Source organism: Heteronotia binoei, chromosome 3 (genome assembly GCF_032191835.1).
Source record: "Heteronotia binoei isolate CCM8104 ecotype False Entrance Well chromosome 3, APGP_CSIRO_Hbin_v1, whole genome shotgun sequence".
NCBI lineage: Eukaryota > Metazoa > Chordata > Lepidosauria > Squamata > Gekkonidae > Heteronotia > Heteronotia binoei.
This window is the reverse complement of record NC_083225.1, coordinates 107,353,107-107,367,580: the sequence shown is the minus strand read 5'-3', so window position 1 is coordinate 107,367,580 and position 14,474 is coordinate 107,353,107. Positions and strand designations below refer to the sequence as shown.

Below are 14,474 nucleotides of genomic sequence, written 5' to 3'. Positions count from 1 at the left end.
AGATAATGTATGGGATGGAGAAAGCAGAGAAAGAAGTACTTTTCTCCCTTTCTCACAATACAAGAACTCGTGGGCATTCGATGAAATTGCTGAGCAGACAGGTTAAAACGGATAAAAGGAAGTACTTCTTCACCCAAAGGGTGATTAACATGTGGAATTCACTGCCACAGGAGGTGGTGGCAGCCACGAGTATAGCCACCTTCAAGAGGGGTTTAGATAAAAATATGGAGCACAGGTCCATCAGTGGCTATTAGCCACAGTGTGTGTGTATATATGACAGTGTTGACTGTGAATGCTGCAGATTTGTAACAATGGAGCTGCCTCCGCAACCAAAGATAGACTAAACAATAAATTCCTTTCTTCTTTTAACACTGTCTTTTAAGGTTACAAAGTTCAAAATTAGCCCCTTATCTTCTCCTCCTTTCAGGCTTTCAGTATTTCTAACTCCTACCTTTTACTTTTGTTTTGTTTAACTTTAATTAGTCCCGGAATGAAGAGATAACAATCAGTGCCTTTTTTCCACAGTTTATCCAAATTAACACCAGTCCTTTGTAGATTAGATGTTTAAAATTGTAAAAGAGGGTTTGGATCCTTTCGAGCTTATGCCAAATTGATGACTCTGGAAACTTCTGCAGTCGATGAATATGCAACTTCTCTCTGGAGATCACTCAAAGGAGACCCCCCCCCTCCTGGGACTCCTTTTCAGCCAAGGTAAGTCTTCTCAAAGTATCTGTGCATATCTTGGACAATTCTCTAGCTGAGAAATGTAGGCAGAAGGCATTAATTTGCCTTTTACTACCCTGAACAGAAGTGCCAGCCTGCCTCTGTTAGGGAAAGCAACTCAGCTCGCCATTTTCCAACCCCGGAAGTCACAGGTATCTTCAATGGTATTCATTGTACCATCTATGTCAAGGAGGATTAACTCACAGTAAACAAGTAATATCAGCATGAAGCACAATACTGTCAACAGACAAGTGCAGAATTTCTAACTCAGGTTTTGTAGGGGAAAGCCCTTGCATATGACCTAGATGTTTCTCCTTTTCCCTGGGGAATAGTGGGAAAAAAGTGTTTTATTTGCATAAATCTGAAGCAACAAGTTGAAATCTAGAGCTTGCTTTTCACAATGTTAACAGTCTGCTGAAGACTAAAGCTTTAGGTAGCTCAGGGTAGACAGGTGATTCTGTTTTAATAATGATTTTATTTATTTAAAATTGTTAATTATATTTGAGAGAATTAACAAACTTCTTGCTCTATGAAATAAAATAATAATAAAAAGATCACTGCAAGTACATAAGAGATGCTTGATGGTGGATGGAGTCAGTCACAAAATGACAATTGTGCAAAACTTACAGCATTTTAGAGTAATTCTGCAACACTTGGCTGGGGAAACTTTTCCTCCACTGTTTCCCCAAAGCAAACAACTTTCCCTACATGGAAAAACTAGTTACCTCTATGTTTTGCTTGGAAGAAAAAAATAGCAATTGATGCTGTGGCAAAAAGCAATTGATGCTGTGGCAAAAAGCCAATTGTGTGCTTCATTATCACCCAAAGCAAGTGTGTTTGTGTGAAGGAGGACAAGTAGATAGGGGAAAGTGCTAGTGCTATCATTTTCCCATCCAGAGCAAAGGTATGTGTGTTTACGTGTGCCTTCTCCTCCCTTAGCACAAAATAAAAAAGGAGAGAACCTGCTACTATAGCTTTAAGGAAATAAAGTGATTACAGCAGCATTGAAGAGGGGAAGAGAACAACTTTTAACTATTTGGAGAGGGGCAGGTCACCCCCAAGAAACTTCCCCACCCCTGATGTTTATACAAAAACACTAGACTTAGAAAGTTATATTTCTAGCCTTGTCCTTTATGCTTTCAGTGTTATAGAACTCAAGCATCATTTTAAAAAACTGAGAAAAACTTCTCCACCTGAATTAAAAGATCAACAGTAGCACAAATTTACTTGTTGCAGTAATTAACATCAACCCAATATTTAAAAACAAAGGCTAATTTATTTGATGAGTATGTTACCTGAGATCTAATTTGGGCAGCTTTCTTTGGATCCACCATCCGGACATGCTCAAAATGTTTGATTGTGTGCTGCCTGTCTTTTTGCTCAGCACGGACATATTTCTTTAGCATGTTAAACACATGCCGAGGCTGTGGATATGGAGAAAAAAATACACTATGCATACATAATTCAGAGAGTTCATAGCACAACATCAAAGCAAATCAAATTTATTATGGTCAAGAGATGAGCAATATTAAATACAGATTAAAATGACAGTTGTTAAAATTTAAAATTAAACTGATACATAAAAAGTAGGGTCATATATAAAATAGATTGTAAAACTCTGGTTCATTTTTCAGCATTTGACATTTCCTTAGTCGGACAGTTTCCCCTCTTAAGTGTAAAAATACACAAAATTTTGCTACTGTGTAGGACACAAGAACATAAGAGAAGCCATGTTGGATCAGGTCAATGGCCCATCCAGTCCAACCCTCTGTGTCACACAGTGGCCAAAAAACCAGGCACCATCAGAAGGTCCATCAGTGGGGCCAGGACACTAGAAGCCCTGCCACTGTTGCCCCCCCCCCCATGTACCAAGAATACAGAGCATCTCTGCTCCAGACAGAGAGTTCCAACAATACACTGTGGCTAATAGCCACTGATGGACCACTGCTGCGGTCTGACTGTCTTCTAAAAGGTATATTTCGAAGAATTTCAGAGTTGAAGTCAATATAATATTATAATGGCTTAAATATGGAGGATAGCAGGATAATTATTTGAAGTCCTTCTTAATAACTGCACAATGTTATATATCATCTTTGTTACAAAGGTACCTCCATATCTTATTCTCATCTTTGAACATTAAGAACTAGGATTTTTACTGGTAGGAATTCAGAGTTCTTCAAAGCATAGGCACAGCAGTATCTGTGAAAGCTGCTTTAAAAATGGTTCAAGGAAAGCAACTATTTCTGTGAATTTCTTCAGCATGTTTTTATTGTTTAGAGGGAGAAAATCATGCTTAAAATGGATTATGATCCAGAAAGATATTGCTTGCTCACAGGGCTGGTTCTGCCACTAGGCAAACTAGGCGCTTGCCTAGGGTGCCGGCCCTGCAGAGGCACCAAATTAGGCACCCCCACCTTTTTGTTTTAAAAAAATCCTTCCCCTTCCCACCCTGATCGCTGCTGTCTTCCTCTGCTGCTTTGCCACTGCTTCTACCTGCCTCCTTTCCTGCCCTCCCAGCCCCGATTGCCGCTGCTTCTCCCTGCCTCCTTTCCTGCCCTCCCAGCCCTGATCGCTGCCATTTCTCCTCGCCTCTTCCCCACCCTCCCAGTCCTGATTGCTGCTGCTTCTCCTGGTCTCCTTCCCCTCCCTCCCAGCCCCAATCACCGCCGCTTCTCCTCGCCTGTTGCCTGCCTCTCCTCGCCGCTGCCCCTTCCCCTGAGTAGCCCCATGCCTGCAGCGTACTCATGAGTAGTCCCACGCCTGCCGCCTACCCATGAGTAGGCAGCAGGTCTGGTGACTGGGGCAGGGGCGGAGCTGTGCTGCCTAGGGTGCCAGAGGGGCTAGGACTGGCCCTGCTCAGCTGGGCTCAGTGATAGAGTACATGTTTTATATATAGTCTCAGATTCAATCCTTAGTATTTCCAGACAGCAAGGAGAAGGAATCTTTGGTCTCTTGATACTGGAGTATTGCTGCCAATGAGAACAAACCAAACAATGGTCTGTCAGTCTACAGAAGTGGCCAAACTGAGGAACTCATTTGCATATTAGGCCACACCATCTGATGTCACCACTGTTTCACACAGGGCTCTTTGTAGAAAATGCCTAGCAAGAACTTATTTGCATATTAGGTTACACACCCCTGATGGCAAGCCAGCTGGAACTGTATTCCTGTGTGTTCCTGCTAAAAAAAAAGCGCCCTGCTTTTAATTGTCATGTGACTTCCCTGGTTGCTTCTCTCAGTACGCACAGAAAAAAAGCGAAGAGACATAGATTCCTTTATCTCCATGCATACAGACTATAGCAGCTTCTTTCAAAAGGCAGTATTTAAAAAAGGCAGTCCTATAGCATCTCAGGACCCCAAAGGTGAGATTCTTTTTTAACTCCATTTTTATTGAAGAGTTTTAATATATTTTTTAAAAAGTACAAAAAATGGAAGAAAAAGAAATTCTAAAAGCAAGCAAGAAAGAGGCAGACGAAATATAAAGGAAACACTTCCAATTTTCTCCACAAGAATTATTGGCATGACAAGGTATCAGGATTCCTAAGCTCACTGAAAGGTATTAGTTTGACTTCCTGAAACAAGCGCGCAGACTTATCCCATTTTCTGTCCTTCACCTGAAGCTCTCATTTGTACACTATCTTTTGAAACAGAAAAAGCACTTGGTTAACACATAAAGCTCTAGAATTCTGCACGAACCTTTAAGAACATAAGAGAAGCCATGTTGGATCAAGCCAATGAAGAGGAAGAAGATATTGGATTTATATCCCACCCTATACTCTGAATCTCAGAGTGGTCACAATCTCCTTTACCTTCCTCCCCCCCACAACAAATGACACCCTGTGAGATAGGTGGGGCTGAGAGAGCTCTTACAGCAGCTGCTCTTTCAAAGACAACTCCTATGAGAGCTATGGCTGACCCAAGGCCATTCCAGTAGCTGCAAGTGGAGGAATGGGGAATCACTTAACCACTACACCAAACTGCCCTATCCAGTTCAACACTCAGTCACACAGTGGCACACAGTTTTCAATGTATAATCATAAAATGAACCCTACTCCACCAACACCACAAAAAAAAAAAAAATCACTGATGGCTATCAAAGAGCAGTCTTGAATTATGTTCTTCTCATTGTTGCCCTTCTTCCTGACAATAAACAAATATACTTCACAACTCTGCTAAAATAAAATGAAGCTTTATCTGCCTAAGTCTAAGCTTATCTCCAGTCTTAAGAAACAATTATCTCATTATATAGTTCTGCTCCAATAAGTAGTAGCCATTAAAAATGTGGCCTTCTAGTGAGGTAATGGCAGGCTGATGTCTTCATGGCAAGTGAAGACACAATGCAGCTAATTGCCGACAAGGAGGACTTTCTGGTCAGCAAAATCTCCCTAGATAAAAGGGAGATCAAAGAGATAAACCACACATCATTTGGTTTGATCCTTTGATATTTTCTGCTGTGGTGGCTTTACAGACACCTCCTGAATTAGAGTGACCTTGGGATTTAGGTCTTGAAATTTAGAACCTCACTCCTACCTGCGTTTGGAATCCTGACAAGGACTAAATCCTGACCTCCTCTGCTTCTTAAGATTTATGGACATAATTATCTACAGCCAAAGAGATTTTCTTGAAGACAAAAGAGACAACCACTAAAAAGGTAACCGCTCTCATGGGATTATAAAAACAAGTAAAGAACTTTCTGGAACAATAACTTTGGCAGAAAACCCCCCAACCCTAAGAAAACAGGAAAGCTAGAAATGAAATTAGGAAAGCAAAATGGAAGAGTGATTAATGATTTTTCCCATTCCTAATTTTGAATCTTTAATTTTACTTTCAATGAAACTGTGCATGCATGAAAGTTTTTTTGGCTGTGAAGACAGATCTGCCATGAGACTGTTCTTATATTTACTTTAGAAGATTACTTGTTATTTTATAATTATACATAATAGAAGAAAAGGCTCTGAGACATTTTGGGACTATCTGACCTTGGTTGCCGTGGTGAAAAGAATATAAACTGCAGAATGGCTAAAAGTAAAAGTGACTGATTTGAAAACATTCTGGAGTATTTCTTTTGGTTTTTATTTTTGTTGCCATGGTGAAAGGACACAAACTCCTCACAGCTAAAAGTCAAAGTATTTGATTTGAAAATGTTCTCTATTTCTACTCTTTTGCTTCTTGGATCTTATTTTATAATGACTACCAGAATGAATCCTGACAGGAAAGGTTCATCAGACCAACCCTGACACATTATTTATGATGCAGAAATTATGCAAAAAATAGGATGCAGAACAGTGAGTAAAATAGAGAATCTTGGAAACAAGAGAGGCTTTAAAGATAAGAATAAATATGAGTCTTGAGAAATCTAAACAAGAAAGGAAATATGACGTAAAAGAACTTGAAGACACAATAAACCTTATTACAGAAGAAGTTGAGTAAATCAATGACATGGTGGTTGCTGTAGAAAACAACACAGAAAAGACTGCCAAAGAACTCGAGAAGCATGTGATTTCTTAGCTCTTATGGACTTGAGAGAAAAGGAGTACTGTCTGAGTCTGGTAAGTATCCAAGAAGAAACTGATGAAGATTTCAGAGAGAGGATTACTTTACTTTGACAAAAAAAAAAGTTATCTTCTGAGACTGAGAGGTGTCCAAGAAGAAACAGATATAGAATTTGCAGAAGATAATAAAGACTAGGATTCAGCTGAAAACAGAATATTTGTTAGGCTTAATGGACACTTAGTTGGAAAGAAGCCATGGAGTTTTGTTTCTGTATTTGACTGTGGAAATGAAATTAATATACTAATAGAAATGGAAATGTCCAACAATATCTATAGTAGAAGAATGATCAGTGAAGGTGTTGAACTTTGTAGCTATGGCATAACTTATAGTATTGGTTAGGAAAAAAGATAATTATTTTACTTATTAGAGATTGGCTTTTTGCAAAATAAAGATAAGGATGGCTTAATGATTTGTGGTTTTTCTGAATAAGAAACTTTCCTTGGGGGAAACAAAAAGAGAGAGAGAACTCTTATATTTAAGCAAGGGACATTTTGTAATTAGAATTATATTGTTGTAGAGAAAATTGGAAGCCCTTTATGTCCCCCCTTTGCCTTTCCCCCCCTCTTCTTTTTGGTTTTGATCTTCACGTTGTATTATGTTGATGTTTGTTCATGGTTCCAATCTTTCTTTTATATGTTTCCTACTTTTATCCTTCTAATAAAATCAAAATTTCTATTTTAAAAAGATTTTAAAATGTAACTAACAGCAGCCTGTAAAGGCAGTCCTCGAATTCAGCGGGAGCTCAAAGGAGCATAGCTCCTGAACCTTTCTGAGAGTTCCACCTCCTCCTTCCCACCTTGTTCATTGACTAGTAGGTGCAGCTGCATAACAATCTGGATGAGTGCCACCACCTATTTTTCTACAAAACAATCCATGTGTAAAGGTAAATAAATTATGTTCCCAGTATTTTGTAAAAATGTATCCTTAAAACTGAAATGGCCTACTAGAACATCTGAGCATATCTACCTCTGCATGAAGTCATTCTCAAGTTTGCCTTGTCATATCCCTCAGGGCAAACAATCAGTGTACTGTAATACTACTTACAACAATATTACTATTATTTTTTAAAATCCTTATCAGTCATTAATTTATATATAATTAGCTGTGTTTTATTAATACTGTTTGTGGTATTTTAACTTTGGCATTGATTAAGAAATACTCTGATGGGTCTACTATAGAACAATCCAAAAAGCATTTGATAAAGTTCTTCATCAAAGGCTCCTGAGTAAACTCAGTAGGCATGGGATAAGATAACAAGTCCTCTTGTGAATTAAAAACTGATTAACAGGAAAAGAGAGTGAGTAAAAATGGGCAGTTTTCACAGTGGGAAGTGAAACACCAGGGCTGCCACTAAAATTTTATTTTTCATTTCCCTGACTTTCTCGGAACAACATTCGTCAATTTCCCTGACCACGATTCAAATATAACCACAAGTTAAAAAATGAATAGGTTATGTTGCATTAATGCAAGGTGTAATGAAATGTTCCACTCTACAACTACACAAGTCTCAACTGTAAAAATATTTGCCAAAGTAAGAGATCTATTTCTGTTTCATTGACTACGCTAAAGCCTTTGATTGTGTGGATCATAACAAACTGTGGCAAGTCCTTAAAGAGATGGGAGTACCAGACCACCCCACATGTCTCCTGAGAAACTTGTATAAGGGTCAAGAAGGGTCAGAACGGGATATGGAACAACTGATTGGTTTAGAATAGGAAAAGGAGTTCGACAAGGATGTATACTGTCACCCTGCTTATTTAATTTATATGCAGAGTACATCATGTGGAATGCTGGCCGAGACGAAGCAGAAGCCGGAATTAAGATTGCCGGGAAAAACATCAACAACCTCAGATATGCAGATGATGCCACTCTAATGGCAGAAAGTGAGGAGACCTAAAGAACCTCTTGTTGAGAGCTCAACAAACACATTAGGGTGGTTGCTGGGGATGGAGCTGAGAAAAAGGTGGTGCTGGGAAAGGGCATTGTTACGTTTTACTTGTATTCTGCTACTTCTCTATTCCAGTTGCCATAAGAACAGATCATGCTCTTGCAGCAGTAGATCAAAAATCCACTGCTTGAATATATTTTAATCACAATTTCCCTGATTTTCCCTGACTCCAGACCAATTTCCCTCACTTTCCCTGGCCAATTTCCATTTCCCTGACTTTCCAGAAAGTGGCAACCCTGTACACAGTGGGGTACTGCAGGACTCTGTACTAGGTCTGGTACTTTTTAACTTGTTCATCAACAATCTGGAGTTAGGAGTAAGCAGTTAAGTGGCTGCTTGTGGGTGACCATCAATGTAGCAAATGAGATTCAATATGTGTAAGTGCAAAGTAATGCTCACTGGAGCCAAAAATCCTAACCATAAATATACGTTGACAGGGTCTGAACTGGCAGGATCTTGGAGTCGTGGTAGATAACACACTAAAGTGTACATCTGCAACAGATAGTTTGCAGCCTCAGATACATCTGCAGATACAACAGATACATCTGCAGCCTCATTCAGAATACTGTGTACAGTTCTGGTCAAAATAACTCAAAAAAGATATAGCATTTGAAAAGGTGCAGAAAAGAGGATTAACACCTTTCCTATGAAGAAAGGTTTAAGAGTTTAGGGCTTTTTAGCTTGGAGATACAATTGAGAAGCAACATGACAGAGGTCTGCAAAATTATGCATGGAATAGAGAAGGTAGAGAAAGAAGTCCTTTTCTCCTTTTCTCACAATACAAGAACTCAAGGGCATTCAATGAAATTAGTGAGCAATAGATTTAGAACAGATAAAGGAAGTACTTCTTAATCCAGGAGTGGTCAAACTTGCTTAAGAACCACAAGATATGAATGTCAGATGTTTGAGAGCAGGCAGGCAGGAAAATAGATGGGAGGAGGGAAGCAGGAGGAAGATGGGGAAAGAAAGCAACTTTAAATTTAAATGCATTCTCCAAGCTGTCAGCTGGCTTGGTGAAGTGATTTAAAGAGACAAATACCTTCTTCAGTCTGGCTGATGGGGTGGTGGGGACTTTGAGAGCCACACAACATGTGTGAAAGAGACCCATGTGGCTCCTGAGTCACAGGTTGGCCACCCCCTATCTTAATCCAAAGAGTAATTAACACATGGAATTCATCGCCACAGGAAGTGGTGATGGCTACAGGCATAGACAGCTTCATGAGGAGACTGGATACACATATCAGACAAAGTCCATGAGTGGCTATTAGCTGCAATGTATAGAGGGAACACTATGTCTGAGGCAGCGATGCTCTGTATTTTTGGTGCTTGTGGGGAGGCAACAGTGGGATGGCTTCTGGAATTCTGGCCCTACTTATGGACCTCGTAATGGCACCTGAGTTTTGGCCATTGTCTTAATCCAACATGGCTTCTCTTATGTTCTGTTATAGAATCACTAACTCACAATGGGGACACCTGTTTAATTTCCCAGATCAGTTCAAAGTACCACTGGCAGTGCCACATATTGTAACACTATGATGTTTTTTAAAGAGGTAAACAATTATAAAATGGTACTTAGAAATGCACTGCTAAACTACCATCTGAATAATCTTATAAACTTTAAAGATCTCTCCTGCTGGCAGATGTGATCCTAGAAAAACAGAACTGACAGTGCTTACATGTGAGGGCAATTTGGCATAGCAATTAGCAATTCAAAGTCCTAACAGCACAGGATCTTTCTGTGAATAAGCCCAACTCAGTTTCACTTCTATTGAGTTTTCCTAGTGATGAGATCACTTAAGTACAACATGCATAAAAGTAATATTATCTTACTTTTAATTATTAAAGGAAGCATTTTTGTTCTGTTATTTATTTTTATCTCTACAAAATCCCAGAGCAAAAGATAACATGAAGTATTACATATCTAAAGAGACCTATTATTTACAAATTAGCAGATACAACAAAGGTGTCTCTGGCATTTTAAAGACAAGCGAACTATTACTGTGGATCCTTTAATAGCACTGCTAGAATGCATATTGTGACAAAGTTAGCAGTTTAGTTTGCTACGAGTTCTAGCCCTTGCATTTTTTTGTTTATTTTGCAGCCTGCTATTGCCACTAACTATCTGTCTCAGGTTAGACATTGTCTATAATCATGACGAGCCTAGAAACAGAAGCATTCCGACATACTTACAATTACCAACTACTCTGGGGGGAAAGTGTATATGACTGGGGATGGCAATGGCAAACCACCCCGCAAAAAGTCTGCAATGAAAACGTTGTGAAAGCAATGTCACCCCAGAGTCAGAAACAACTGGTGTTTGCACAGGACCCCTCCTTTCCTTTTCACCCAGAACAATATAATCATAATGCTGACAATGGGATAAAGGCTGTTGCCTGCCAACAATGTCTTTCTAACAAGACAAGACTGTATTCAGAAGAACAGACACATAAATTTGACAAAAAATGTCAACATTATTTTTACAAACCATGCAAGTACATTTCAATCTTTTGGGTCTGTTTGCTACCAACACGGAAGTCAGCATAATTTTATTAAAAAAAAAAAAAAAGCAAGGGAAATTGCCAGGCAGGGAACTTCATTCAACTCACTTGACACCACTTTCCCTGATGCTTTTCAATAAATGTGTAGATTGTTTGTTCTGTAGCTGTATTTCTGTTCTATGGGATTCAGCAGATGAGGCTCAGTTCTCATCCCATGATCATTCCTTAACTCAGTTGTCTTCAACATACTGGGAGAGGGCTGATAGAGTGGTTCAAAGGGAGGGGTATGGGTATGCTCTAGCAAAATTTAAATGGTCTCCAGGTTGTACATTTCCCTACATCGCTACTGGAGTCTGAAAAGCCATGCAGCTTGCATGAGACAGGGTGAGACAGATAGAATGCAAAGGCCCCTGAAGAAAATGGATGTAATGAACTCATGTGGGCTCACTGGCCAAAATAATGGGCCTGCAGGGATGTCAATTCACATGATGTACCCATCCCTCAGTTATGGGTTAATATTTCAGCTGTGTTGGTAGGCCAGGGCTCCCTCAGAGCTGTTTCCCATATGTTCCATGCTTATCTCTGCACTTATAGTTCGGGTGGGCAGCACTGTTGCTGGGAATACTCTATGATGCTTTGTTCCTGAGTGCTCAATTCAATGAATGATTAGAGAGCAGCTCCAAAGTATGGGAAGTGTGGGTTCTAGTTCAGCCTCTTCTTCCTGTTTTGCTGCTGCTTGGCCCGTTGTGGGACAACAGATAAGCATTGATTTCTGGCTATCATCTCCCTTAGTGAGAATCAAATCTTTTCCACCTGTTTGCCACATTCCCAACTGAAAAATGTGTGTGTGTGTGCCAAGACTGCCTTTGATGAGACTGCAGCTGCTAGATCTCCTTGCTGTTGTCCAAGTGTCTGCATTCCTTTTCCTTGGTAAAAGGATGGCGCTCCTATGTCCCATCCTGGCTGAAATCCATATTATTGTAGGAGGAGTCCTGTGTGGTCCTCTGTGCTTCCTTAAGTGGAGAGGGCTATGGAAGCATGTGTATTTGACTGGTAAAAGAGAACTCAGTCTCAAGAAGTTAATTCCAGGGGTCTTGCCACTCATGCCGCTAGCATGCAATGGTTGCCTGGCTTCAGGTCACACATGGGTCTATGACTGGTGGGTGTTAGAGGGTGATAGAGCATTCTGTGAAGCTAATGCTTTGGGAAGGAGCATTTCTGTTTCTTATTTCCCCTCTGTACTATAGCTATATGATTCCAAATAATAACTTTCAGTGGTGGGAACTTAGGATGGGGCTGTAAAACTACTGCTCCATCCCTTTGTTCATAAGGTGGTCAGAGTTAATTCCATTGTCTGTTTCTCTAGCTGTTCCTATAGAAAGCTATGAATGGGGTTTCAAGCATTCTGAAATTTGTTTTCACTATCAGAGTATTTGTAATTTCGTATTATCATAAAGAAGCTGTTCTTGTACAAATACAGATAACAGAAGATACATGCACATAGCTGCCAAATAGTATGGTGACTTTTGGCAGACCAATTTTATTGGATGAGCTCTTGAGAACACAGTTTCCCAGTTACTCCAGGCAGGATACAGAAGTCCATTCTCAGACAAAGAAAGATTACTTTTGATGCAAGTGTTTCTAGCTCTTAAAAACATCGATCCTCTTCAGATTAGCACAGGACAATGCTCAGTCTAATTACATACTTCTGCAACAGGGGTGAATTCAAATTTAAAATACAAAGTACATATTTTGCATTCAACAGGCTTGCTGCCCCATGCAACAAAACATATTTGACTTAACAGCAACACATCAGTTGCTTTTCCATTTTGCCCAAGCAACAATTATTTGATGAATATATTATTGAAACACTGGACAGAAAGAAATATTTAAAATATAATGTCATTTTGCATCTCTTAGTCTTAGGAACTGATGAATACAGTTCCTTTAAACAATGGTTAATAAATAGATATAGTTATGGGGGAAATACTGGATTTTAACAATAAATATGGGATTTACTAGCATTAAATGTTCCCCCTATTCAAGATATATCACTTGTGTGAGGGGGTGGGGAGCAAACTATACAAAAGAAGTCATTACTCACAAATGCCAGCAGAGACTGTTTGAGCTCTAGAAAATAATTTTCTATGCTGTCAAATTGGGGGAGGGGGGAAGATGACAAAATAATATTTTTACCGATCTTTAGTTATCTGTCAGAAGACAAATTAACATTTACAATTTCAATTTTATTGCATAAATGTTGTTAATTATTTACTCATAAATGCTGAAGGCAACCCTAAATTATTGAATATCAATTGACAAATTACTAGCCAGTGTCACCTCAAATGCCTCAACATTTTGAAACCATCTCATTATAATGAGAATGCTATATTATGCAATTGAGAGAACAATGAGAACCTTTAAGTGATTAGCTACCAGGTTTTTTAATGATATGGAAAGGGCAACAATTTCATGGTTCACTTACAAAATAAGTGGAAGTGTGAAGAATACATCCATCCATCCATATAATTAACTGTAGATGACATACACTGATAAACTCCAAAATTCAGCTACCTTCACAGAATCTTACTCTCTCCAGACTACTTTATAAATTTAACAGTCATAAATTTAAATTTTCCCTGTAGAATGTGCTACCATTTATTCAGCTCTGCATATTCTTTCATATGTAGACTGAAAGTTTGCATTTACTTTGAAAATGCATTATATAGTACCTAAACTCATGGTTTTCTTCTTTCTGACATCACAAAATCTTTTTCTTCTGATTTGTTATCTGTGATTTGCCTGCATTCTTGAGATTTGCCTGCAACACTGGCAGGTATATCTTGTGATATGGCAAGTACAGTTGTTAGAATGCACAAATTGCTGGCTAGACCACTGTTTCATTTTTACTGCATTGTAACCAGCTTTAAATCTTGCTTCGAAATGAGGCTATTTATAACAGAACTGTCAAGGTGCTTGCTAGTGTGACCAGGGTTCTCACTAGCAACATAGTATAAGATTTGCCTTAATCCTTCAAACAGTCCAGTTATCATTTGGCATCTTTTCCCATATTTATTCTTTGTGACTTCCTTCAATACATTATTACCAGAATATATTGACTCAAGTAAAAATAATGACTCACTTGACAAGAAGGGTAGGATTTAAACACTTATGGGAACAGAGCTGCACTCTGCTGAAAGCAAGCGCTAGAACTGATTGCTAGAAGAGCTGAAAACATATACTGGGAAATAAGATTTGGTTGACTCTTTGGCTGTGCCATTCCCTTTTGAACTATGGATCTGAAGGAACTGTATTGCAGTCAGTCCTGGTCTTCTAATGTGTATAAAACTGAGGATTTGGAAAACTGGGTATACTTTTCTGGTAAATGTGCCCCTCTAGCCAAAGCCCACTATAGAACAAGTCAGAACGCAAGATTCACGATCTTGTGCACATCCCATCTTCCTTTCCTCTTCTACAAACTCTGTAGTTCTTGGAAGGAATGACAGATGCATTTTTGTATAACTTAATTTAGGTTTCTCCAAGTCAACATAGTTACAGTATTATGATCCTCCCAGAATTTTTCTTTTGAATTCATAAGATTATTATAAACTGCATTATAACTGACATTATAAACGGCAAGACAGGTGCTATAATGCTGAGTAAAATGATATCTCTAGAGTTATACCCTACAATTAGCTGTTAGTATTCTAAAGCTTTGAGGAGTCAATAAATATTGTATACTTCACTGCTCC

At 39.0% G+C, this 14,474-nt stretch overlaps 1 protein-coding gene across 4 annotated transcripts in view; it reads right to left on the bottom strand.

Annotated features, from left to right (window-relative positions):
- The window catches only part of APP (amyloid beta precursor protein), a 295,204-nt gene that overhangs the window by 58,336 nt on the left and 222,394 nt on the right, over nt 1-14,474 (bottom strand). For all 4 annotated transcript variants that reach the window (XM_060234377.1, XM_060234378.1, XM_060234376.1 and 1 more), the window contains one exon: nt 2,019-2,147. In XM_060234377.1, coding sequence (XP_060090360.1) covers nt 2,019-2,147 — 129 coding nt within the window. The remainder of the gene's footprint in view (nt 1-2,018; nt 2,148-14,474) is intronic.